General features: G+C 37.2%; 1 protein-coding gene across 1 annotated transcript; it reads right to left on the bottom strand.

Moving 5' to 3' along the window:
- Window positions 1-73: 73 nt before the first annotated feature.
- On the bottom strand, window positions 74-3,146 carry LOC149213621 (disease resistance protein Roq1-like). The gene is made up of 3 exons (XM_089390777.1): window positions 2,266-3,146; window positions 1,005-2,157; window positions 74-780 (listed from the first exon to the last, which is right to left on the bottom strand). Exons 1-3 carry the CDS (start codon window positions 2,841-2,843, stop codon window positions 427-429), a joined length of 2,085 nt encoding a protein of 694 aa, XP_089246903.1. The 5' UTR covers window positions 2,844-3,146; the 3' UTR covers window positions 74-426.
- Between the last annotated feature and the right edge of the window lie 22,472 nt (window positions 3,147-25,618).

A 25,618-nucleotide genomic window follows, 5' to 3' on the forward strand; every position in this document is an offset into this window, starting at 1 on the left:
ATTAAAATAAATTAATAAATATACATTCTTTAATTTTGAAATATAGTTATAAAACTAATTGAATGTAGGTTTAATCAAGATAGATCTTTATTTGCAACAGACATCAATAAAAAAAAATGGTATTATCCTATCCAAACCACTACCAAATAAATGTGAAAACATTTTAAACCATATTTTTTTGAATTCATCAAAAAAATATTTGATGATTGAAAAATATATATTAGATTTGAGTGGAATATTTTTCAAGTTAATTTTAATCAAGAACCATTTACTATAATGTGTAGATTAATTGATCCACTTGGGATTTAGTTTCTTCCCGGCTACAGGTTTAAATCTCATGAAATTAAAGAGGGGAATTGTTTTTGGAGAAATTAAACTACATCCCAAAACTTATAAAAAGAATTGCAATCTATCAGTATTTCCAATTTATTTTCTTAAAAAAATAATAATCTTCAAATGCTTTAATTCCAAAGTAAGAGAAGTTTGACAATTTACCTCAAAATTACTTTCTCCCCATACTGTTTTCAATTTGCTCCCATCTACATGTAATACCCTTAAATTATCCCTGCGAATCCAGAAAGGCAGGCAAGAGTATGGACATCGATACCATCTGAGCCATATGAGATGTCTTGACTGGACGCTGCTAAATATGATTTTTAGACAATCACCTTCAGCCCTAAGCAGCTCCAACATCCTCATCCCCAGGAAATGGTTGCCCAGCTCCACTGGGTTTTCGAAAGGAGGGGTAGATCTTTGTTCAACCATGTGAATTCCACGCACCTAAATGTCTCCTCAAAAAGTATTAGAAACAATGTCGATATCTTTAAAAAATTGAGAAATCAGAAGATACAATTGAAAGTTAATCTAAAACTTCAAAAAGCATAATTGTTCCTCAGAAAGTATTAAGAACAATGCCGATATCCTTCAAAAATCTAAGAATTCAGAAGATACAATATTGGGAATTTGCTCCTTTGAAAGTCAATTTAAAGCTTCAAAATACCTACCGGTGATTGATCCTGTAGACAATGAAGAAGGTTATGAGTTGGGCGCCAAAGCCGATGGGGAGTTTCGTTCTTTGCAATATCTCTGCCAAGGTCTCTCAGGTGATCGTGCATTCTTATACGGTTCTTGCGGTCGACCTCCACCAGACACCGGCTCTGCAAGATCCAGATCCCCTGATATCCTCCCCACTCCGATCCGTCCCATACTCGTATAGCAGTTTCCCAGTCTTCTCCTATGAAGAAGCAGGCGATGTCTAAGAATATTTGCTTCTGATGTATATCAAGACCGTCATAGCTAATTCTCAGTCTGTTCTGTACATCCTCTGGTAGTATTTTAGAGATTTTGTCCAATTCGGCTGTCCAATAAATCAAATCGTTTATTCCCCTCAGATGTTCTCCTAACACTGTGAGAGATAACGGCAATCCTTGGCACGCAACAGAAAATTTTTGAACCAAATCCTCGAATCCTGCAACTGGTTGCGGTTGCCCGAAGGCATGTAAGCAGAAGAGTTCTCTTGAGTGTTGTTCATTGAGACATTTTAACATATAAATGGAGGATTCTTTGATATCTTTGTTTATAAGAACCTGCTTATCCCGAGAAGTAACTATGATTAAGCTACTGGGATGAAGGGCATCCCTAGCTGGTAAGAGTAACGCATTCAGCTGCGAAGGATGATCCACATTATCTAAAATAATGAGGGCTTGTTTGGATGAGAGATTCCGTCTGAGCTTTCCTTTACCTTCCTCAGTGCTGCGTATTTGCTCATCCAGTTGAGTCAAGTCCTTCATAAGGTCACTCTGCAAGGTAGTTAAAGAATTTTCTCTGATGTCAAATAAAAAGCAAGATCGCCTGTAATTTGATCGTTCACGGTTAAAGATTTCTTTAGCTAATGTGGTTTTGCCAATCCCACCAAACCCCACAACTCCTATAACTCTAATTACCCCACTTTGCTGCTGCTTCAATAACTCTTCAAATTCTTTTACTTTTTGATCCAAACCTATTGGATATTTGGACACTTCCAGAGCTGGTTTTTTAACCTTTTGCAATACTAGCTGCACGATATCATCTAGAATCGGACTCTTGTCCCTGAATAATATTTTTTTAACCTTTTGCAAAACTAGCTGCCCGATCTCATTGAGAATCGGCTTCTTGTCCCTGAATAAATTTCACAACAAAATTAATAATGTATTATCTACAATCAATCCAACAAACTTTAAAGATAATAGTAGTATCAAGAGAAATTTGAAGAGCTGGGGTTTATACCCATTATTCTCCTGCTCCAGTTCAAAACCGTATATATATGAAACATAAGAAAGAGCGTTTCTCCATTTTTCAATGGTGTTGGAGTCGTAACGCGGCCTCTCTTGCTGCGTTTGAGAGTCGATTGATTTCTTGTTTTGGAGAACCTTCAGCGCTTCAGCATACATTCCTTTTTTCCACCTAAGATCTGCAACCTTCACACGGTAGAAGATTGGAATGATGGTTGACTGGCCTGTTTCCATCGTCTCCAACATAAGTAGGAGCTCATTTAGACACCACTCTGATTCGGCATAATGAGGAGAGAAAATTGCCAGATGGACGGAGGCTGTCCGAATAGCGTTCGCTATTTGAGACGCGAAGAAGTCTCCCTTCTCCATCTCCTTGTCCAGAAAGACTCGCAATTGATGTGCAGTAAGGGCAGAGTGGAGATAGGTAGCGATGGATGACTTGGTATCTGGCCCGCGGTGGTTGATAAACACGTCATAAGGATCGCTGTTGGCATACGAGGGAAATGCAGAGCAGGTGGAAGAGGATGGTAAGGATGTATGATGAGGAGCCTGTGTGAAGTTAAGGTTTGCCATGGATAGATAAACAATAATAAAAAGATATAAAGATGAAATGTTTTTGCAGAGATCAAAAATTACAACCCCAGTATTATGGACCTCACGAATGTAAAATGGCTGCTAGGTACTTCCAAGTTACCAGCAGGTTCTGCCACTCTCTGAGTCGCTTCCAGGACGTTCAGCTCTCTCTGTACCAGTTGCTTGGAAGAAAAATGCAATCACTTCAATTTGGTTAAGTCGCGAGTTTACCCTTCTAATTTGTTCAGTAAAGCAGGAGCAAAATTATATCTTCACTATTTTGATTCGAAACCCTAATTTCAGCTTTGGGAATCCAAAGTTTTGATGTGGTGCACTGGTACCTAATACCAATCAGCGTGGGCATTGGAAAAAACGTTGGTCGTGGGCGCATCTTGTCCGTGTTGTCACCGTCAGCATATTACGCGTTTGCACATGACTAGTGCCCTTAGTTGCTTTCGTTACGAAACCTCTGATTCTCTGTCTCGGGTTGCTTGTGTCAGACGAAGGCTTTCTGCATTTACATTTCAAAACAGTGGGCATTTAATTTTATGGCAGTTTTCAAATGTTTGATTCTATTGTCAAATCGCAATCCACTAGGAGGTCCGTGCAATTAAATAGTTGGCCATGGGTAATTTACAGTGAACACGGGCAAGGGTAGTTGATTAATTTTTTTAAAAAGGGTATGTTGTCATTATCTGATTTTTTAAAGGTATATCGTAACTATTTGGTTTTTTTTAATTGTGTAGAGAAAGAATAATATTTTGAAAAAAAAAAAATCATTTTTTAAACTGGCACAAAATAATGTTTCAAAATAAATTCTAATTTTAAGTTATAGTTTTATTCGTATATATATGGTAAATATCCATCCACAACTTTAGCGCTATAACTGCCTAGGCCGGATAGGGGCGTTACGAGTTGATCATTTCCAGCACTCTCCTACATTATTTTAATTATACTGTAATGAAGAAAATGAAGAAATTTAAACAATACCATTTCCAGCACTTTCTTACATTACTCTAATTATATTGTAATGGAGAAAATTTAAACAATACCATTTCCAGCACTTTCTTACGTTACTCTAATTATGGTGTCATGAAGAAAATTTGATCGTCTATAACTTTGGATTTGATTGCATTCGCTATTACACGAAGGCCATTTTATTTTAATTACTTTTACATTAAAATTTAATTTAATTGTATTTTCTTAAATATATAATTTAAGACAAAAATAGTGTAACACAAAAATATTTTAAGACAAAATTTTATATTTAAGAGAAAAACAACTTAAAACAAATGTATTTTAAGGTAATTTTAAATTTAAGACAAAAACAATTTATGACAAAAAAAAATCTAAGACAAAATTTTATATTTAAGACAAAAACACTTTGGGACAAAAATATTTTAAGACAACTTTATATTTAAAACAATGGTCATTTAAGAAGAAACTAATTTAAGACAATTAACAATTAAGACAAAAACATATCAATTTAAGAAAATATTATCTAACAACTACAAAATTGACTGACAGTGCACCCTAAGTCTGTCAGCTTGCAAGCTAGTACTGTATCGCGCCTATACCAACTTTGTTATTTCACTTTCCATTCATGTTATCTTATATAAAGACAATGACTTGTTGGGCTCTTCATTTTATGGGTGTAGCCGACTCTGAAGAACATGAAAACATTCTGTGGCAAGATTTCCTGGACATTAATTACTCTTTTGTCCCTTCGATCTCTATTGATACGATTAGAGACAACTTGTGTGTCGTTGCATTCAACACTGCGACACGGAGGGGAATTTGAAGACAAAATAAACCTTTTGTCTTAAAATTTTCAATATGAGGCGCAAGTAAGAAAGGTAAAGGATTAGGGGTTTGTCTTTACGTTATTGATGGGTTCTTTGGGAAGTAGAGCGATGGAGGTCGACAACAACTAATGGGATTTAGGGCAATGGAGGCCGACAACATAGGTGTGCTTCATGAGAGGAGCGGTGGAGGCACTTTCAATGGATGTGGATAGGTAGTAACATAGATGGAGTACTTTTCAGGGTCTCCATCAAGTGTGTTTTAATATGTGTTTTTTTACTATTTTATTTATTTTGAATGCTACTTATATCCGTTGGTTGTTGTTATTAGCACATTGTTGTGCTGGATTGGAAACATGGTTTAGATTCACTTGAAGGATTGTTGAAAAATGCAGCAAGAAAATCTCAATTTGATTTTGCCTCACTTAAATTGAGAAAAAATGAATTTCCACATTAGCAGACAACTTGGATGCAATTAACTTGTATTTGTCCCACCCATTTTACTCAATAAATTTGAGTTGGAGGAGTTAGAGTTCAGTGAAGCATGTGTGATTGTTAATTTGTAGCAATCAAAGTCAATTATCTCAAGTTGTTTTCAGTTAAACTAGTTCTAACTATTGGAGGAACTAGTGGAAGGTCAGTTGTGCAGTGGGACTTCAATCAAACGCAGTGATCATCTATTTAACTGATCAATCAGCCTAAAATAGCTAATGCATGCAAACAATTCGAGTTCCCTAGCTATGGTGAGATTCCAAGGCAGTGTAACATTATTTGTAGACTAGTCTTGAGAGTACAGGCGTTGCATGCAGTCAAATGATCAACCTTAGGAATTGCGCAATCCATTTTGGAAAAATTCCTAAATAATAGGGGCCTAATTGCCCAAGGAAATAGGGGCTCAAGTAGAGGCAGAAATTAACAAAGTTTGGGTCTGAGCTTCTCAGTGAGCAGAGAGATAGGTTATTCACTTACAATTTGTGCACAATTGAGTAAAGCAATTGTAATACATCTATATTCATCAAATTGATGCAAGAAGGCATTGGAGTTTTTAGCATATTGCTTTCCCCAGGAAAAATATTGTGTGCATGTGTTTTATTTCTTATTGCATGTCTAAAATTTTTTGTTCTAAATTGTGACTTAACTTCCGTAGAGCAGTAGAGTAGGTTTGTGTTTTGTGATTTTGAGAAACCTTCATGAGAAGTTGCAAATCTACACCATAATTTATACATTGTATCACAGCAGGATTCACATTAGAGCAGGAATTTCGAATTTGTTTCTCAAGAGGTTTGAATTTGCGGTTCAGTGTAACAAGATCTCTTAAGAGATGAGAATACGAACTTCAATGAGCTGAGGCTAGAGTATCCCTTGGAAGGCAACTCTAATTTCATTGGATGGAAGGATCGCATGGATGAGGTATTCAATGACAATGGATTACTAGAATACATCAAGAGAGATGTTACAAAGCCAAAAAAATGTTATACCCAAAACCTTGATCAATGGAAGAAAGATGTAGCCAAGGTGTTGAGAATAATATTAGAGGGAGTATGGGACCACATTGTTAGCAATATCCATGGGAAAGAAAATCCTTATGCAATGTGGTAGGCACTCACAACTCTGTTCTAGAATAGTAGTGACCACATAAAGTTAGTGCTCAAGGATAAACATTGAAATATGGAGATGTAGAAGAATGACTTTATCCTACAATATCTAAGGAGGTTCACACAAGTTCGTGATGAACTTGTAGGAGTTGGTGTTACTGTTTCAAAGGATGACTTGGTAAGGATAGCCCTTCCAAGCCTTCCCAAGAGTTGGCATAGCTATCAAGATTAAGTGAACAAGAGGGAGAAACTGTCAAATTGGGAACGCTTATGGTATGATTTGGTACAAGAGGAAATAAGGTAGTATACCATAGATGGGACCTCATCCAAGGGCAAGGATGAAGAAAATTTTTCACTGGTTGGAAGGGGAAAGAAGGGAAAAGGGAAGAAATCTCAAACCAAACTAGAATCCAACCAAGGGGGAAATAAGAAAGATTTGTCAAAAATTAAATGCTTCCATTGTCATGAATATGGGCACTATGCCACGAAGTGCCCACAGAAAAAGGAAAGCAAGAAGACCTTAGGAGGAGCAATGGGTGAAGCCCTGGCTTCATAGTTCAAGCTTGACTTTACCCTTATCACATGCATTTCCAACACAGTGATGGGGGGCATGTGGTACTTGGACTCAGGTGCATTGTTCCGCATGACAGGGTGTAGAGATTTTTTCAGTGACCTGGAGGAGAAATATCTCCAGATGCACATCAAACTAGGGGATGATAGAAGGTACAACATGACTAGTACTAGTACAGTCACCTGTCAGAGGGAGTCAAGCTCCCCTCTCAGGCTCAAGGATGTCATGTTTTTTCTAGGGCTAAAAAAAAAAAAATCTCTGTTGCAATTTTGGAGGACCGTGGTTATGATGTGATTGTCAATAAAGGAAAATCATTCCTGAGACACATAGCCATGGGACAGGTGAAGAAGGTCGTGGTTTGTGTGAAGAGTTTGTATAAGTTAGATGTGGAAGACTTTGTTGCATGAAGCACTAAGGAAGATAAAGTGTAGGGTCACGATGTAGGTGAACTTTACCACATAAGTCTAGGCCATTTGCATCATGGCACCTTGAATATTTTACAACAAATATCCACCGGTCTGGCTAAAGGAGCACTTGAGAAAGAGGATGTATGAAAAGGATAATTCCATGATCGGGCAAAAAATCCCATGCAGACCAAGAAAGAATCCACTCTGATGTCTATGGACTTTTCTCGATAGCCTCCACTGCCAGACACAAATATTTTGTCATTTTTATTGATGACTTCTAACAGAAGTGTTGGATCTCTTCATGCGAAAGAAAGATGAGACATTCTCCAAATTCATAAAATTCAAGGTACTGGTCGAGAAAGAAACCAACAATAAGGTGAAGGATCCCAAGAGCGATAATGGAGGTGAGTACATGTCGAATTAATTTAAAAATATATGTGGGAAAGAAGGCATCCGATGAGAGTTGACAACACCTCACAACCCACATCAGAATGGGGTGGTTCAGAGAAAGAACCGTAGAATTTTGGGAGCAGCGAGGGTGATGTTGCATGACCAAAGCCTACCTCTGCATTTGTGGGTTGAGGCATGCAATACAACAACCTATTTGTAGAACCAAAGCCCTCATCAGATTCTTGGCATGATTACCTTGGAGGCTTTCTCAAGAAGAAAGTTGGATGTGTCACACTTCAATATTTTTGTAGCCTCTGTTTACTGCCATGTCTCCAAAGAATCAAGGAAGAAACTTCATTCGACCGTAGAATTGGGGGTATTTGTGGGTTACACAGAAAATCCCCACAACTACCATGTGTACTTGCCTTCCCTCATAATGATATTTGTGCAAAGGATGTAAAATTTGATGAGGAGAAAGTGATGTGGTGCTCTCTTGAGAGGGAGCTTTAGGTCCCACCAAAATATGAGCTTTTAGCTCCAAAGGATGAACCTCGGGAAGTTGTAGAGCAGCCACAAATTGAGGAGCAGAGAGTGGAGACATTCACTCAAGCAAAACCATCCAAAGAAGGTAGAAAAAGAACTAAGGAAGTTGATAGACTTGTGCAAGATGCGAGGGAGAATGTGGGATATCCTTCAAATTTGCGTGAGAAAATGAGGTCACCTGAGAGGTACACTAACTACATGGCTCTTATGAATGAGCTTATATAGATCGAGCCACCCTATTTTGAGGAAGAAATAGAGAAACATGTATGGGTTGATGCAATGGTGGAGGAATATGAATCCATTGCAAAGAACTTTGTTTGGGAAAAGGTCCCAAGGCCATCATATAAATCAATAGCCGGTTCGTGATGGATCTTCAAGTTGAAAAAGTCAACAGATGGAAGCATATAGAAGTATAAGGCTAGATTTGTGGCCAAGGGGTACTCTCAAGTTGAGGGAATTGACTATGAGGAGACCTTTTCTCTTGTAGAAAGGTACTCATCCATAAGCTCAATTCTTTCTTTGGCTATACAGATGGGGTGGAATATCCACCAAATGGGTGTAAAGACAACATTTCTCAATGGGGTTATTGAGGAGGAGGTGTACATAGAGTAACAAAAAGGCTTTGAGACATTTGATCAAGAGTCTCATGTGTGCAGACTCAAGCGAGTGTTGTACGATCTCGAACAAACACCTCGTGCTTAGTACACCAAGATCGATAGCTATCTCACCGATTTTGGCTTCACCATAAGTGAAGCGGATGAAAACCTCATCACGTCTTGATAGAAGGTAAATTTCTTATTATTGTCTGATATGTTGATCATTTTATTTTAACTAGTGATGAGTAGTTGATCATATCTTGCAAGGAGGACCTTGTAAGGGAATTTGAAATGAAGGACATGGGTCTCATGCACTACTTTCTTGGGCTAGAAGTATGACAAGGTGATGGGGAATTGTTTGTCTCTCAAGGCAAGTATGCAAATGAGATATTGCAAAGATTCTACATGGAGAGTTGTAAACCCATGGAGAAACCTCTAACAAACAATTAGAGGAAGGAGGGCACCATTTCATGTGAAGAAGTGGATGTTACCATTTATCAGTAGCTAGTGGGTTCACTCACGTATCTTGTGAACACATGACCATATATGTGCTATGCAATCAACCAGCTAATCCAAGCTATGGTTAGGTCAAACAAATTATTTTGGAAGGCAACTAAGCATGTTTTATGGTAACTCATAGGTACTACCCAGTTTGGACTATGGTACAGACGAGCAAAGGGAGTGAAGTTGCGTGGTTCACAAATGCAGATTGGGCACGAAGTCCATCAAACCAAAAGAGTACATCAAGTGGAATTTTCAGTGTTGGGTCCGTAGTTGGTTATTGGTATGACAAGAAGCAAAGATCTATGGTGCTCAGCTTGACAGAAGCATAATACATGGCTGCAAGTCAAGCAACATGTAAGGCAATATGGATGAGAAAAATACTACTTGGACTATTTGGTCAGATGATGAATCCAACTATGATAATCAGAGTTGCATCAATCTCTATGAGAATCATGTATTTCACTAACAATCCAAGCATATGTATATATATATATATATATATATATATATATATATATATATATATATCTATATATATATATATATATATATATATATATATATATATCCAGTATCACCATTTACAAGACTATGTGCAGATGATGTTGCGACACTCCATTCCGATAGAGGAACAAGATATTGACATTTTGACAAAAGATTTGTCAAGAGGGAAGTTTGACTTCCATAGGTGCAAGATAGGGGTGGTTGATAATCCCTTTCTTGCAGAAAGGCAGTCTTGAAAAATGTAGCAAGAATTTCTCAATTTGATTTTTCCTTGATTAAATTGAGAAAATTTGAATTTCCACATCAACAGATAGCTTGGAGGCAGTTAACTTGTGTGACATGGCTTGTGTCGCCTAGTTTACTCAGTAAATTCGAGTTGGAGGAGTTAGAGTTCAGTTAAGCATGTATGGTTGCTAATTTGTAGCAATCAAACTTAGTTGTACTAAGTTGTTTTCAGTTACACTAGTTCCAACTGCTTGAGGATCTAGTGGAAGGGCAATTGTGTAGTGGGACTTCAGTCAAACTCAGTGATCATCCAATTAACTGATCAATAAACTAAAAATAGCTAGTCCATGGAGAATTCGATTTCCCCAGCTATGGTGGAGATTCCAAGGAAGTGTAACATAAATTGTATACTAGTCTTGAGTGTATAGGTGTTGCATGTAATTAGATGATAAACCTTGGGAATTGTGCAATCCATTTTGTAAAAATTCCTAAATAATAGGGGCCTAATTTGTCAAGGAATTGTGCAAGGAAATATGGGCTCAAGTAGAGGTAAAAATTTACTAAGTCTGGGTCAGAGTTTCTAATTGAGCAGAGAGATATGTTATTCACTTGTAGGTTGTGCTTAGTTGAGCAAAGCAATTGTAATACATCTCTATTCGTCATATTAATGCAAGCAGACATTGGGGTTTTTAGAAGAATGCTTTCCCTAGGAAAAATATTGTGTGCATGTGTGTTATTTCTTATTGCATGTATGAAATTTTTGTTCTAAATTGTGAATTAACTTCCACGGAGAAATAGAGTAGGTTTGTGTCTTGTGACTTTGATTAAAATTTCATGAGTAGTTGCAAATCTACACCATAATTTCTACAAGGATGGTGGAGGAAAATTACAAAATATTCGTTGGTAGACAATATGCCTACTTCAAAATATCTACGACAACTTTTGCGAGAAGCAAACATTGAGCATAAAAGATTGGATTGTGGAAGAATTAATCACAAAATTCACAACGGCGGTAATTTTGGTTGCAGGTGTGGAGGTAGATGGATTAAATGTAATTTTGGCTACAAGTGTGTAGGTAGACAAGCCACGGTACTCCTTTGATTTTTGTCGATGATGTTACTATTTGGTAGATTATCTGTTCTGGAATGGAGACACATTTATTGTATTATTGACCTCTTTTGGTCGGTCTTTGGACTCCTTATGAATAATATTAAATCTCATATGATTTCTTCTTACCCAGATGATGCATTGCTACTGGAGATTTATCATATTTTTGGTGTTATTTGCACTACATTGGATGTAGATTTTAAATATCTTAGATTTATGCTCCAACCTAATTGTTATGGAATTAAGGATTGAAGCTGACTTATAGAGAAAATCCACTATAAACATTTATCATGGGCACACAGGTGGCTCTCCCTAAGAGGCAAGTTGACTCTAGTTTGAGCAGTCTTTCAGAGCATCTTTGTATACTAGCTTCATATTTTCACTCTACCTAAGAATATCATTAAAAGTATCTTTTCGGATTCATTTTGACATGGGACAATTTGTGTCATAAAGGAAAGAGTGGGCCTAGTTGTTATTTACTATGTATGGAGGCAATGGATGACCCGACTAATCTATTTCTTTGATTCTCCTTAGAAAAATCAAATTGAATGGTGTATTTAAGATGTTGCATCGACAGGTGGATTAGAACTACTCTCTTGTGGTTGATTGTATTCGGGACTAGATTATTGAATATAAAACATTTGGACCACTTTCAATATACATTGGGGTTTCGACCCAAAGAATGCATTACTGTCCCAAGCTCCTTTGTTGTGATACATCCACCTCCATCCTTGTCAAACAAGCTAAAAGCCTCCCTGAACTCAGACAAAACCTCCATCCCATATTCCTTTAGTAGATAAAACCCTTCTCTCATCTTCTGACCATGCTAATGTACCCTCCATCCCATATTCTCTCATGATCCCTATCTAAAACACCATTTCATTCAAGGATGGGGATTTTGATGCGTAATCTAACCATGTTTGTTAGATACTTTCCCCCTTTTATTGCTTATGGTTTCTTGAGTTGACCTCCTCTAAATATGCCCTACTCTCCTTAAATTATTTGGAAGGTAGCCTTTGGTTGCTAACCCCATTTTACCGAAGATCCTTGACACGTCCCTTGAAATTTTGATTCAGCCCCATGATCTATTTTATGCTAGTGAGTCGAAATCTTTATATTGCTTTCCCACATCTTCCTTCAAGACCAACAACTGTACCACTAGTTCTAAGAATCTTGTGGTTACTATAACCACAATAAATGCATATTGTGTTGTAACATCATTTGGTTTTGATAAGTTAATATATTAGTCAAAAATAAATTCAAAATGTTAAGATAGGATATGGATGCAAAAGAAAGAAAAATTAAAATGTTAGGACAATTTTGTATTTTATAGGCATCTATTAGAGCCTAGATTTACCTCAAGCTGAAAAGACAAGGTTCTAGGTCCACATCAAACCACGCTCAACCTCGTAGCTAGCCCTACGAGGACAGGAGAGGGCTCTCTCCGGGCCAATCTCAGGGAAAGATAATCAGATGGGGCTTGAGATGACTGATTTAACAACTAATCTTAGGTTAGGTATGAAGTGCAAGGATTTAATTTGAGTTTTGGGGGTTTTGTTGGAAAAAGGGAAAGGCAAATTTTGGGTCTCGGGATGAGGCCAGATTTTTGCAAAGTTCAGGTAGGGGCAAGATAGGCAGTAGTTTTGATGCTTTGGATTAAACGAATGGGTGGATTAGACTGGTGAGGAGCTAAGGAGGGCAAGAGGGTCTCAAGAGTCCTCCTCAAATAGATGAAAACATGTAGAATTAAACAAATTTTAAAGGCAAAGCATAACAGTCCAATGAATTCTACCTTAATCACTCATTTGTTTAATTGCAGAAGAAAAGAGAAGTGAAGATGATACACATAAACATCAGTGAACTTACAAATACATAGAGAAAAACACCATCAAAACATAGAGCCACATGGATCCCAACAAGTGCTGCAAAACCGTGGTCTTTCCTTTGCCAAAATTGCATAAATGAAATGTACAATAGAATGCCAAGCAATCCCAAGTATCCAAACCTGAAAATGACTGAGAAATTACATGATATAGACAAGCCTAACTCTTTCTCGTGCCTCTAGGGGTCGAGCTCATCATTCTAGGAGTTGTTTGAACCAATTCTAAACAAGGAACTGAAATCTAGGTAATCAAACAACTTGCCCCTATATGCTAGGAAACTGATTCATTCATTTAATTTTCACTTTTTAGTGAATGAATCCTCTAGAACAAGTAAAATTGTGCCAATATTACATCATGGTTATCAAATTACATCATGAAAGGTCAAGAGTAACATTAAAAAGAAAAACTGGTCAAAACTAGGCGAATTTCTAAGCTAAACAGTGAAAAATAGGCAAAAATCCTCTATGCGCCACACCTGATTCTCTATGCGTCGCGCCACTTTGGAGCTGAATTTGAGGCACTTCCTGAAGTCCAAATTGTGCCCAAGATAGCTTGTTGGAAATCCCTGCCTGTCTAATTTCCAACCCAAGTGGAATTTCTAGATTTGGTGTCCATTTGCACCTCCAAATGCCCAATCTCCCAAGACTGCTTCTTGTGTGTCAAAGTAGGGGTAGTGAGATCATTTTTTGAGTGTTTTTGGCCTCTTGAGGACTCAAAACCTGCCCAAATTTCTTGGCCATGCATAAACAACCATAATTTATCATGAAAAATCTAGAAATGCAAAGTTTTTTGGATTTGGAGCCCTCTAGCAAAAGTGAGCGCCACGTGGCGCAGCGCATAGGGAGGCAAAACCTGTTTTTTAGTGTAAAAAATTTCAAAATGCCAAAAATTGCTCCAAATTTCTTGAAATTTGGGCTGGAACTTCTCTATCAAGTGTCATGCTGGGCTAAAGAGGCTTCGGCCAATATCCGAAGACGATCATGCTCCTTTTGCCTCTTTTGCTTCCTTATTGCCTTCTTTAATTTTGCCTTTAGATTCCTTATTCGTGCCTTGCAAACCTTGTTCCGTGCCATGTAGTGGAAAGCCATGTGTCTCAGCAATGCTTTGTCCCTATCGGCCTTGTCCAGCAGTCCCTCTAAGTGGATGTTGACTCTTTCGAGCCAAGACTCACAATCAGCATTAATCTCTTGCTCCAATGAAGTGAATTCAATCCTCCTTCTTTGGACAGCTTGACGATTCTCCCTGATGTTTTGTAATTCCATAATCGCCTGCTGATCTTCAAGCTGCTTATTCCTTTGCTCCAAGTATTTTATATTCCACTTAGCCCTCTCCAAGTCGAGGGTCAAGGCTTTGATCTCTGTCTGCTGCTCCTGGATGATCTCTCTAAGGTTGGCACTTTGCGGGCCCATATCTGTCTCGTCATCCTGAATGAGAATGAAGTCGGTCTCTCGTTCACCTGAAGGCCCCTCATCCTGCATTAGCCTCTTGCCTTTGTCCTATACCTATGGTGCTAATGTCAGAAGCGAGGCCCCTTCCACACCCGGTGGAGATAACACTTGCTTAGCTGCTGCAAACAACTGCCTGGTACCCTTCAGATAAGTAATGAAAACCGGTATAGTAGCAGTGAGTGGATCATGGCCTTCATGCTGATGAGAAGGTCCTCCTGTCACATGCTCAGCCTCTGTAGATCCCTGTGAAGCTCTGAAAAAGTCACGGGAGATAAAATCATCCCAAGTGATGCCCTGTAATCCAAGCTGATGAACCACCACAATCTTGATGAGAGCAAAATGATAAACACTGTTAAGTTGCTGCTGAGGGGTTTTGTGCTACACAAGGGTGGTCATCCTCTCTATGTTCCAGCATATGAAATAAGGAATGTTCATCATCCATACCTGGGTGAAATGCATGCACAACTTGATGTGATAAGCATATAAACGAGAGAACCATCCCTCACAGCTGAAATACTTCATGATTAATTTCATTAGTGGAGCATATTCATATTTAAGATATCGGAATGGAAACACTCTTTTGAGTTGCCTCAAGAAACCGGGTTTAATATATGGCTCATAATACTGCCGGTCAATCTTCTTCCTCTTGTTCCATGGTTCTCCAATGTTTGGTATGCCGGTTGCCAATGAAATGGTTTCTGGTGTTAGTGTAAAAGTGACACCAGCTAAGGTAGCCTAATCTCCATGTAAATGCAACACAAATAGACGAGCCAACTCATGATGAAATTGAACATTAGCCACCTTCTCTCAAAACTCATAGCATGACTGATGCTGAAAACAGGAGATGGCTAGAGGGCAGGCCTATAATTCAGTGAGGGTGATTGGTTCTTCTCTGATATGTCTGCCACCTCTATGAGGCCTCCGGGGTGCATGTTCCTTCATGGGTGAGTCACTTTGGGTTTCCATTTCATAATCATATGAATGCTCAGATGCCATGACTGCTGTACAAAATGCCTTGGAGAAAACTGATTGCTGATGTATGAAAACTGTGTTGGACTACTCTTTAGTAATGTGCCTAACCTCTGCCACCAAGGGCAAAATAGAACAAGGGACTGTTAGGAGGGAGGAAAATAGTGAGGGATTAGGGGGTATTGGGATAGATTTGGTTAGGAAAATATGGGAGGGTTTGGGATTTTATGTATAGGAATAGGGTTTAGGGTTTTACATTTAGAAATTTGGGAAAGGGAATTTGGGATAAGGGTTTAGTGATTCTAGGGGGTAGGGAACAATGAAATCAGGGGAAAATGGAATAAGGGAGAAAAGGAAATGATGGGAAGAGAATAGACTTGGAAGCAAATAGTTGTCAAACCCTAGGCAACAACTTTTATTTGAGGAATTTAAGATGATAGGGTTTGATCATTTGTTTAGACACTCAACACATCAACCATCATAGTGTAACTACCAAACTTTGATGAACAGGAGAATTGGAGCTCAACTTACTTGAAACAAAGGAAATTTGTACGTTTTTGGCGTTTGGAGACCGTTCTGGAACTTTTCGGGCCGCTCAGCTGTATGCGCCGCGTAGCTCGCCCAATGCGTCACGCCTCTCCGGTGTGCCGCGCCCTCTGCCCAGTGCACCGCATGCACTCTAAACACAGTTTTGGCTTGGAAAATTACAGTTTCGCCCTCTCACCACTAAACTTCGACCTTCTTTGATCTCTTGGATGCAAATGACATTGATACACATAGAGACATCTTTATAAAGACATGGCTTTGATTTTGTCTTTGTAAAGACCCACTTTTGTAATGTTTTAAAATTGGCATTTCTTCACTTTAATACAAACCCCGTTCTTTTGTTTCCTCTTTGATTATTTGACTTGAATGATGAATCTTTTGACTATTTTTGGAGGGATAGTGGCATGTCTTGACCAAGGGAGACCAGGGCTGCGCCTGGAGAATTCAACAACTGAATTTTTTTTGAAAATTACATGGCAATTTATTACAAAACGAAATGACGAATTTTCTTCAAAACAGAGTTTTGAAGAAAAGTCATAGTCCAACAATATGACGATGAAAATATTTGAAATGAAAACTTATTGAAGACATCCTCATGACCTGTGGGCATTATTTGACATTCTGAAGACCAAACACTAGACCTAGAAACTGAAAGACTCTTTTTTTACCAAAACACCATCTATGATTGTAAATGACTGAAATCAATTTTGATGATCTTTAAGAAATTTTAACCAACCCAACAGGTGCAAGCATGAGGGAAACAGGTGAAGAGACCCTTCCGTCAGACTTTGGTATGACCCTAATGGCATGCAAATGAAAGAGCTAAATGAGACACCTAAAATGAAATGCAATAAGAGAAATGATCTCTGATGGAGGGATGACCAGACCGACTCTAATAGCATCCATATCAATAAAATGATAGAAGTTAGTTGCCCAAAGAAAGAAGGCAAAATAAAAATAAAATGTTAGGGAAGCAAAAAGAAAAACAAAGGCTTCATTTTTTTTTTATAAAAATAAATGAAAAGGCTGCTAGTCTAAATGCGCCACATTAGAAAAATGTTAAATTTTGTTAATTTATGATTAATTCCTTAATCAAGATTAATTATTTGGTTATAAACTTTGGCATTTAAAATTATATTATAAAGCACATATTTGATTAGACCCAAGTCAAAAAACAACAAAAATTCTTGTCGGCTTTAAATAAGAAGAGTGCATGATTCAACGGTTGATCTACTCCCTGCCTGGATGAACGACAGGGAGAGATTTTGCACCCCCCCGATTGTTTCTTGTTAACATGACGGGGGGTCCGCAAAGCGGTTTCTATGGCGGACATCCCAAACTTACGTGTCGCCAACATATCACTCCACACACACCCCCCCACCCCCCCTCCCAACAAACCACTCATGGTTTCCTACCGCCGATGGCTCTTTCACCCAGCCAAAGTTGTTATCCCTCAACCAATCCTGAGCCGCCACCTCACATACCCATTGCCTATTCGTCCCATTCGTTACCCCCTTACATGCTTACTGCCCTGCTGTCATGCCCATTATATCCACCTGTTTTAGATCCGTTCCTATGCATTGAAAGCTACTACGTTATGAATAAAATCGTTATCCCTTCCCACATGTTATAAATAAAACTAAACCAGCCTCTTCATCACTTTTCTCTGACTATTTTCAATTATTTGTAGGTTTATAGTTTTGCAGCACTTCTTTCTATCTACTCAATCTGTTACTAATAACCGCTCCTTCTCCTGTCTACCAGCATGGCTCCAAAAGAAAAAACTAAGAAGCAGAGTGTAGAGGAAAGTACTACTACTCTAACCTAGCTTGACCTTGACCATATTCTGCTTGTGGATTCACTGTTCAAAATTCTAGAAGCCAAATGTGAGTTTGATTTCTATGAAATGCATTTGTGGCTCAAACAGAATTATCTCGATAAGCAAGATCCCATTAGGTTTCTGAAATCTCTGTTAACTTTCTTTAGTTTCTTGAAGACACATGAGTTCCCTGACCTTATTATCTGGTGTCAATCCAAGTATGATCCCGTGAAAAGAGTAGTCATGGCTCAGAATGAAGACATTCTAATAACCATTTATGCTGAAACCATAAATCAAATGCTCTTAATTCCTTAAGTTGACTCTTTAACTTAGTTTTCACCACCAACACTTATGGATCTGTACCATAAGTTAACTTTCCCACAGAGAGCACAAATTTTTGAAATAATTTTTCCTGAGGATGCAGAATTGCCCAAAAGAAATCCACCTTACTCATCTGCCATGTTTCCTGAAGCCTCTAGACATTACATTTCCTTGATTTCCTATTTATTATGATACCCTGATGACTAGTCTGTTGATGAGACTATCCTTGGTTTCCTATCAATTTTTAATAAATATCAACAACCAACATTCATGTATAATTACAACCAATTCTTGGCTGATAATATACATGAACAATTCATGAAATTCACTGTGCAGGGAGTGTTCAATTACATCTCTGTAATTTTCCACATGTTTCTTTTTCAGTAGGTTGATCTATTACCTATCAAACTCAGCAAGCATGATGAACAAGGAGTGAATCAAGCAGTGATTCACTGGACATAAATAGTCAGAACAAATTCTACCACCTCTTCACTTCCAGAATTTGTTGATGCATTCGTACATCCAGTGGCATAGCTCCTTAACAGTCAGACATATCCCAATATTGGGGATGAAATTAAAAGGATTCTACACTTAAGTGAACAAACAAAAACTGGTGACTGGTATCTATAGCAGAACTACACTGAGATAAGACTATATGGTTGTGATATTGCACCATATAATCTGCCCAAATATGTTCCTATTAGAATATTTTTCTCTAGAATATATTAGGCAGATGATTCACATGAATGAGCTACATTTTGTGTTAGGAAAAAGGAAGTCTCAATTCAAGCTTAAAGCATAGATTGGATCATTTATTTGAAACACCAGATCAGCTGGTATTGAGGCAGATACATTGTTGAGGAAGATGAATTTTCAGCCCAGTTTCACCTGTTCCTATGATCCTTTTGGAATCATTTCTGCTTTGAGAGTTAGTTTCAAGATGACTCCTTATAACCATACTCCAAGGCAAGAAATAGAAAAATTTATGAATCAAGAAACATGGGTTGATGGGACTCTTCAAGAGGAAGATGAGGAGGTCATGTCTACCCCCACTAAATATACTCCAGTTGCTCAGAGAAAGCAATGGAAAAGGCCGAGAGAGGAAAATTCATCTACTGAAGATATTCTGAAAGGATTCATTTTTCAAGAAAATAAGCCTAAGGTTAGCTTGGTCAGATTAGCAGAAGAGACTCCACCAGTGATCATTGATCTTGGAGATCCAAAAGTGTCTAAATCAGCAGGAGTTAGTGCTTCAACCACTCCTCCCACAATTAGTGCTTCAAATACTCCTCCTACAACTTCACCTTCTATAGAGCTTCTAGAAATTATTCAGTCCACAGGAGCTAGCTCTTCGGATGATCAAAATATATTTTCAAGGTTCCTAGAAATTAAGAAGAAAAATGAGACTTTTAAGTCCAATGTGTACAACCAGTTCTGGAAACAAACTTCAACCTCCCAACATAGGCTTCTTTCTGATTTTGACAATGAGAAAGGCAGAATGCAAATGGCTTTTTTACAAGCTCAGATTCCATTTCCTAAATCACCATCAGATTACAAAAAGACCATGTTTTCATTTGATACCAGTCAAATCCATCCAATTGATCAGATGGACATGTAAATTCAAACTGGTGAGATGTTGTTTTCTACTATGACAACTACAACTATGTCTCTTATTAAACTTAGGACCGCGCTATCTAATGTTCAGTCCCAACTTAAGTTAGAAAATATTTCTTCTCTAGCTAAAGACAATAGAATAAAATCATTAGAGGAATTTGTGATTAATGTGGGATATGATCCCAAAGATGTAAAAGCTGCAGAGCTGCTCCTTAAGAAGAAAGATGCAGACATTGCTGCATTGAAAAAATAGTTAAAGTTACCTTCAACAGAAGATCCTCTGACCAAGGATATGGCAGAGAGTGAATGACAAAAGGAGGATATGCTCAAGCTTATCATTGAGTAGAATATACAGTTGAAAAATTGGAAGAGCAGATTGAGGAGTTATTGAAGGAGAAGGAAGCAACACAGCTTGCCATGATTCCACTCACAACAGTCCCTATAGCAGTTGCAGGTACAGAGCCTAGTTCGTCATCAACAACCATTGAGTCTACATCAACACTAGCTGATCCAGCCAGATTATCACAGGAATTGTCCATACAAAATCAGTAAAACCAAAAATTACGACAGAAATTCCAAAATCTAGAATTGCAAAAAGTATAAAAGGATACCTGGTATTTGTAAGAAATGCGGAAGACTAAAAAATTGGAACTTAAAATCTAGAAGTTAGAGAGCGAGTCCCTGATGGTAGACACTTTGGCTCATGCCAAGGGAAGTATTTGGACGAAAATCAACCAATCCATGACAGAGGTATGGCCATCCATACAGATTATTTTTGAGCACCAAGAACTCATTACTAGATGCAGAGGAGTGATTGAAGAACATAAAGCAGCCTTGAAGACTAAGCTAGTGGAAGTAGAAGATATGATCAAGGTTTTAAATTCAAAAAGAAAAGAAGAATTAGAAGAAATAAACATATTTGACATAACAACTACCATCTTAGAGATCAAGAAGGTATTACAAAATATGAATTTGATCAATTTATTAAAAACTAAATGTCAAACCCTGAATATTTCTGTCAAAAGATTTCACTCAAAGTTTAATGTCTTCAATCAGAAATTGTTGCCAGGATTAGTAGGTTTGAATGATAATTTGATTAGATTAGGTGATTATTGAAAAGAGTTATATGCTGTTGCAGTAGACAGAACCAAATTTTCAGGGGTTAAAGGACAGATAACATGGAGGGCTTTCTAGAATCCTTGGTGTTTGATTTAACCATCTTCCATGAAATTAAACATTTGTTTCTCACCAAGCCCAATTTCAAGAGATACACAGAGGTGGGTGAAACATTTAGGAAGATGGTGAATGTAGAAATCCCAAGTGAACAAAGATGGGATCAATTGTGTGAAACAATTGAGTAATTTCTCATTTTAATAGCACGACAGCTCATCAGTGTTTTCAGGACATCTCATCAGTGTTTTTAGGACAGCTCATTAGTGTTTTCAGGCCAGATCATCAATAAATTCCCAAACGATAGAGCCACCTCTTCAGCAGTTTCTCGGTTCCTATTATATTGTTCTATTTTTATAATTTTGTACTATTTTGGTATTCCATTCCAAACAGATTCTATATCTTTTGCAAAATTTGGTATAAATAACTCCCCCTTTGAGTTTTTATGGGTTGAACCCTTGAATGAGCTATCAGTTAGATTTGTATTAAGATGGAGCATTTTCGGAATAATAAAAGATCATGGATTTACCTCATATGGTTTGTTTCTCAGTGAGTTGTATTTCATATCGTTTATTCATTATGTTTTCTTCATATAGTTTATGTCTCTTACAATTATCCGATTTAAAATTTGACTGAGTTTCAGTCTCATTTTGGATCCTCTATGAAGTTATGGCTTTAAATAAGAAAATAATTTATAGAATTGTTTGTTATTGTAAGTTCTTCTTTAAATATAAATTACACTAGATCTCTGTAGCAGTTTAATTATATTTTGTTAATTTTAAAACATTGTTTTCTTAATTTCTTCTTGTAACTGGTCAAGTATCCAGTCTGGATACTAAAATCATTTATACTTCTCTATGCTCTACCTTTCCATCCCATTTGAACTTAATTAACTATATGCAGTTAAAGAACAACCTTTTATTTAACTTGGAATCTATCTAAGTTTAAAAGCACCTGTTTATAAATTGTTCACTGGTCATCCAAACATTCAAAGAAAGAAAACATTATAGATGCTTTGGCATAACTAATTGACCTAGAGTTATCTTAAAGGACAACATCAGATTGGTGCCATTGCCAGGGAGTGAAGGATTGAAAGTTAGATTTTCCTTGGGGCAACAATTTTCCCTTTTCCTTTAAGGTGAATAAAGGATAGGATATAGGTCAAAATATTTCACTTGGAGATTCCATTGGTCCAAGCCGACTCCTTTTAAGCATACTAGATCACGTTCTGATTCTGAGATTGTTAACCCTCTACTAGATCTAGAAAGACTTATTAGAGGAGCCTCTTCAAGGAGAAGATGAAGAACTTCTTCTTCTTCTTCAAATTTACACCCTGAAGACATATCATATGTAGATCCTTCTACATTTGTCCCATCCAATCCTGATTGGAATGAACTACCTCATAGGGTTTTTGAACTCCATTCAAGAGGACTAGATCTTCCATCAGCGTTTTTAATACAATCACTTGAGTCATATCAAGTGCCATCCATTCCTATAAAGTCACCTTCATATGAGGAACTAGAATTGGATTTACATTTACCTGAATTCAAGCCTACAGACTTCATTTCTCCAAATCCTTATTATGTTCCATTAACTTCTACTAATCTTGAAGAGACATTCTTTATCTATTCGAATCCTTTGTTTGATAACAAGGAAGACTTTCCATCACGAGTTCAGAAGTTGGTTATTAAAACCCCTTTGAAATATATAAGGAGGTCTCCTCCTTCTTTCTCTCCCCCACAGATTAGTACCCCTACCGATTCTTCTTCATCATCTCCATCTTCATCCTCTTCCTCTTCATCATCTACACGGTCACCCTAGACTCCTCCTGCTATCATGGCTTTTCAGCCCATTGTACAAGCAAGTCCTTCCTCAAAACTTAACAAATTTTCCTGATGGATATCTTAAGCATCTACCAAGATTAAATTGTGAAACTGGCCCTTCAGTAGAAGATCATGTGTCGAATTTCCTAGATTTTGCTGATAATATGAACATAGAGCATGAAAATGTTTACATGAGATTATTTGTGCAATCTTTTGAAGGAAATGTTAGGATCTGGTTTAGACAACTTAGACCTGATTCTATTAGAACGTGGAATGAGCTTATAACTATCTTCAAGAATCAATGGGGGGTAAAGAAGGACCCTGTCTACTTTCTTACTGAATTTGAAGAATTAAAAAGAAACCTCGGTGAACCAGTACCTGAATTTATCAAAAGATTTAATAAACTCTATCGCAAAATGCCTGCTAATTGTAAACCACAAGTAGCAGTTGCAAAAGTTAGATTTTCTAAAGAATTCGAAGATGACTTTGTAGTTATTCTAAGAGAAAGAGTATCCAATACATTAGAAGATATGCAAACAAATGCTATAGAGGTCGAAGCTAATAGGTCTTCTTCTAGCAATCTTAAAGCTAAAGCAGAGAAAGAAGAAAGAAAATTGAAAGCTAAGATTGATGACTCATCTTCTTCCAAATCTAAACTTGAAGATCAAAAAATTGATTAAATTACATCTTTACTTAGAAACCTTTCCAATAGGTTCTCTAAAATTGAATCACAACCTAGAACTACTCAGCAAATTGCTACCAGGCCTCAAGCTCAAACTCCATTTTGAAGAGCTCCTCAAATGTAGATTCTTCAAAGACTAGGTTCTGATAAAAAATTCCAACCACCTTTGTTGATTGATGATCAACGACCCCAAGATGTAGGTCCTTTAATTACTGAAGATGTCAATAATTTTGATTCTTCAGTAGTACAAATGTCAATAGTACCTACATCTTCCTCTCAGTCTTTCGAACATGAGCAAGGAGATGCTCAACTTTCTAAATATCAAGCATTTTATGAATTCTTGATTGCAGAGTTAAATAAGAGATATGATCTAAGACCTAGATCAGGCCTAGGTAGACCTCCAAAAGCTACTACTGTAATTGAACCTGTAATAAAATCTATCCAAACTCAAACCCCAAATCCTCAAACTACAGAGTCATCCACTGAAACCATTTCATCTGATAAAACCATTTTGACAACTTTTAATATTGAGAAAGAGTTGGAAAGATTCAAGATTCCTATTCCTTTAGCTGAACTTTCCAAAAAGTCTATTTATCAAAATCAAGTGTCTAAATGGATACAATCTTCTAGTGTATATGACGAGGGAGATATTATAAGTCTACAAGATGAAAAACCCTCTGTAGTTTTTGGCCCAAGTTCTGACATGATTGATGAGATTGTTCCACCTTTTTATGTAACTTTAAAGGTCCATTATTTTCTCTTGTATAATTGTAGGTTTGACTCTTGAGCTTCTCATAACCTTATGCCAAAGGTAATTATGGACCAACTCTGATTAGAAGTTACTTGCACCTATCATGACCTTTACACCTTTGATTCAAAGAAAGTACCATGCTTAGGGCTGATCAAAGACCTAGTTGTGACTTTAGCCCAAATACCTGTTAAGAGTATAGTTTTAGACATAGTTGTCACTGATATTCCTGCCAAGTTTGGTATGCTTCTATCAAGATCATGATGTGCCAAACTTGGAGGATCCCTTCAGATGGACATGTCTTTTGCTACTATTCCAGTTTATGGAGGTGATCATTTAAGGTTATATAGAGAAGTTAGATTCCTCCATACTGTTTGTAAGGTTGACCAAGCAAAAAATCACCCCATCTATGCAGTAGATCAAGATTTTGGTTGCTTTCAGTTATCATTACAACATTCATCAAACTCTCAACTTGCCATTGAAAATACAGTTTTTAAACCTAAGATTGTTGAATCAGATATCTGGAAACTCTATTTTGATGGTTCTTGCTCAAAGGAAGGGGCAAGAGCAGGGATTGTTTTAATCTCACCAAATAAAGAAAATATAACCCAGTTATGTAAACTTGAATTTAAAGTCCCTAATAATGTGGTTGAGTATGAAGGTTTTCTTCTTGGTGTTGAACTAGCTAAGAGTCTAAAGGTTCAAAACTTAAGTGTCTTTTCTGAATTTGAACTAATAGTCAAGCAAGTTAGAAACCTATGTCAAACAAATCACCCAAGACTTAGATCTTACAGAAATGAAGTTTGGGATACAATTGAAAACTTCTTCCAAGGATTTAACGTAACTGCTAAACCCAGAGATGAGAATATGCATGCTAACTCGCTTGTTGTTTCAACAAGCTCTTTCAAAATCCCTGACCCAGTGTTGCTAGAATATCATATTCAAGTTAAGTACAGACCATCAATTCCTGATAACCTTAAACACTGGCAGATTTTTGAGGATGAAGAACAGCTAAAATCTTTTCTTCAAGTCATTGATGAATTTTCAAATATGCAAATTGAAGAATATCAAAAAGATGTTCAAGAGTCAAATCAACAAAGTCCAGAAACTTCATTCAATCCTAAAATCCTTGATCATGACATCATTCAATTATCTAACAATTTTATTCCCAAAGGATTAGTTCCATTGGAAAAACTCTTTGAAAATAACGATGTCTCTTAAAACACTTTATCCAATTCTCCTGAAGAATAAATTGAAGAGTGCAATATTGGGACTTTAGATGAAGTTAGAAATGTTAAAATATCATCATCTTTGCCTTTGGATGTGAAACTAAAATGTTTCGATCTTCTTAAAGATTACAAAGATATTTTTTCCTGGTCTTATAATTAATTAAAAACTTATGATACATCCTTGATTGAGCACAAAATTCCTTTAAAACCAGAGGAAAAACCCTTCCAACAAAAATTAAGAGCAATTACTCCCATACTTCTTCCAACCATTGAGAAAGA

The sequence above is a fragment of the Pinus tabuliformis genome, chromosome 1_1 (genome assembly GCF_031772625.1).
Source record: "Pinus tabuliformis cultivar Carrire ecotype Pingquan chromosome 1_1, CPIR1, whole genome shotgun sequence".
NCBI classification, from domain to species: Eukaryota; Viridiplantae; Streptophyta; class Pinopsida; order Pinales; family Pinaceae; genus Pinus; species Pinus tabuliformis.

What these genes read in the sequence shown, in the direction of transcription:
- LOC149213621 (XM_089390777.1), bottom strand. Translation starts at nt 2,843, where the DNA reads ATGGCAAACCTTAACTTCACACAGGCTCCTCATCATACATCCTTACCA. An exon ending in CTGGAGCAGGAGAATAATGG is followed by an intron (nt 2,158 to 2,265) that starts GTATAAACCCCA and finishes AAATTTATTCAG; the next exon opens with GGACAAGAAGCCGATTCTCA. An exon ending in GTCTACAGGATCAATCACCG is followed by an intron (nt 781 to 1,004) that starts GTAGGTATTTTG and finishes GGAGACATTTAG; the next exon opens with GTGCGTGGAATTCACATGGT.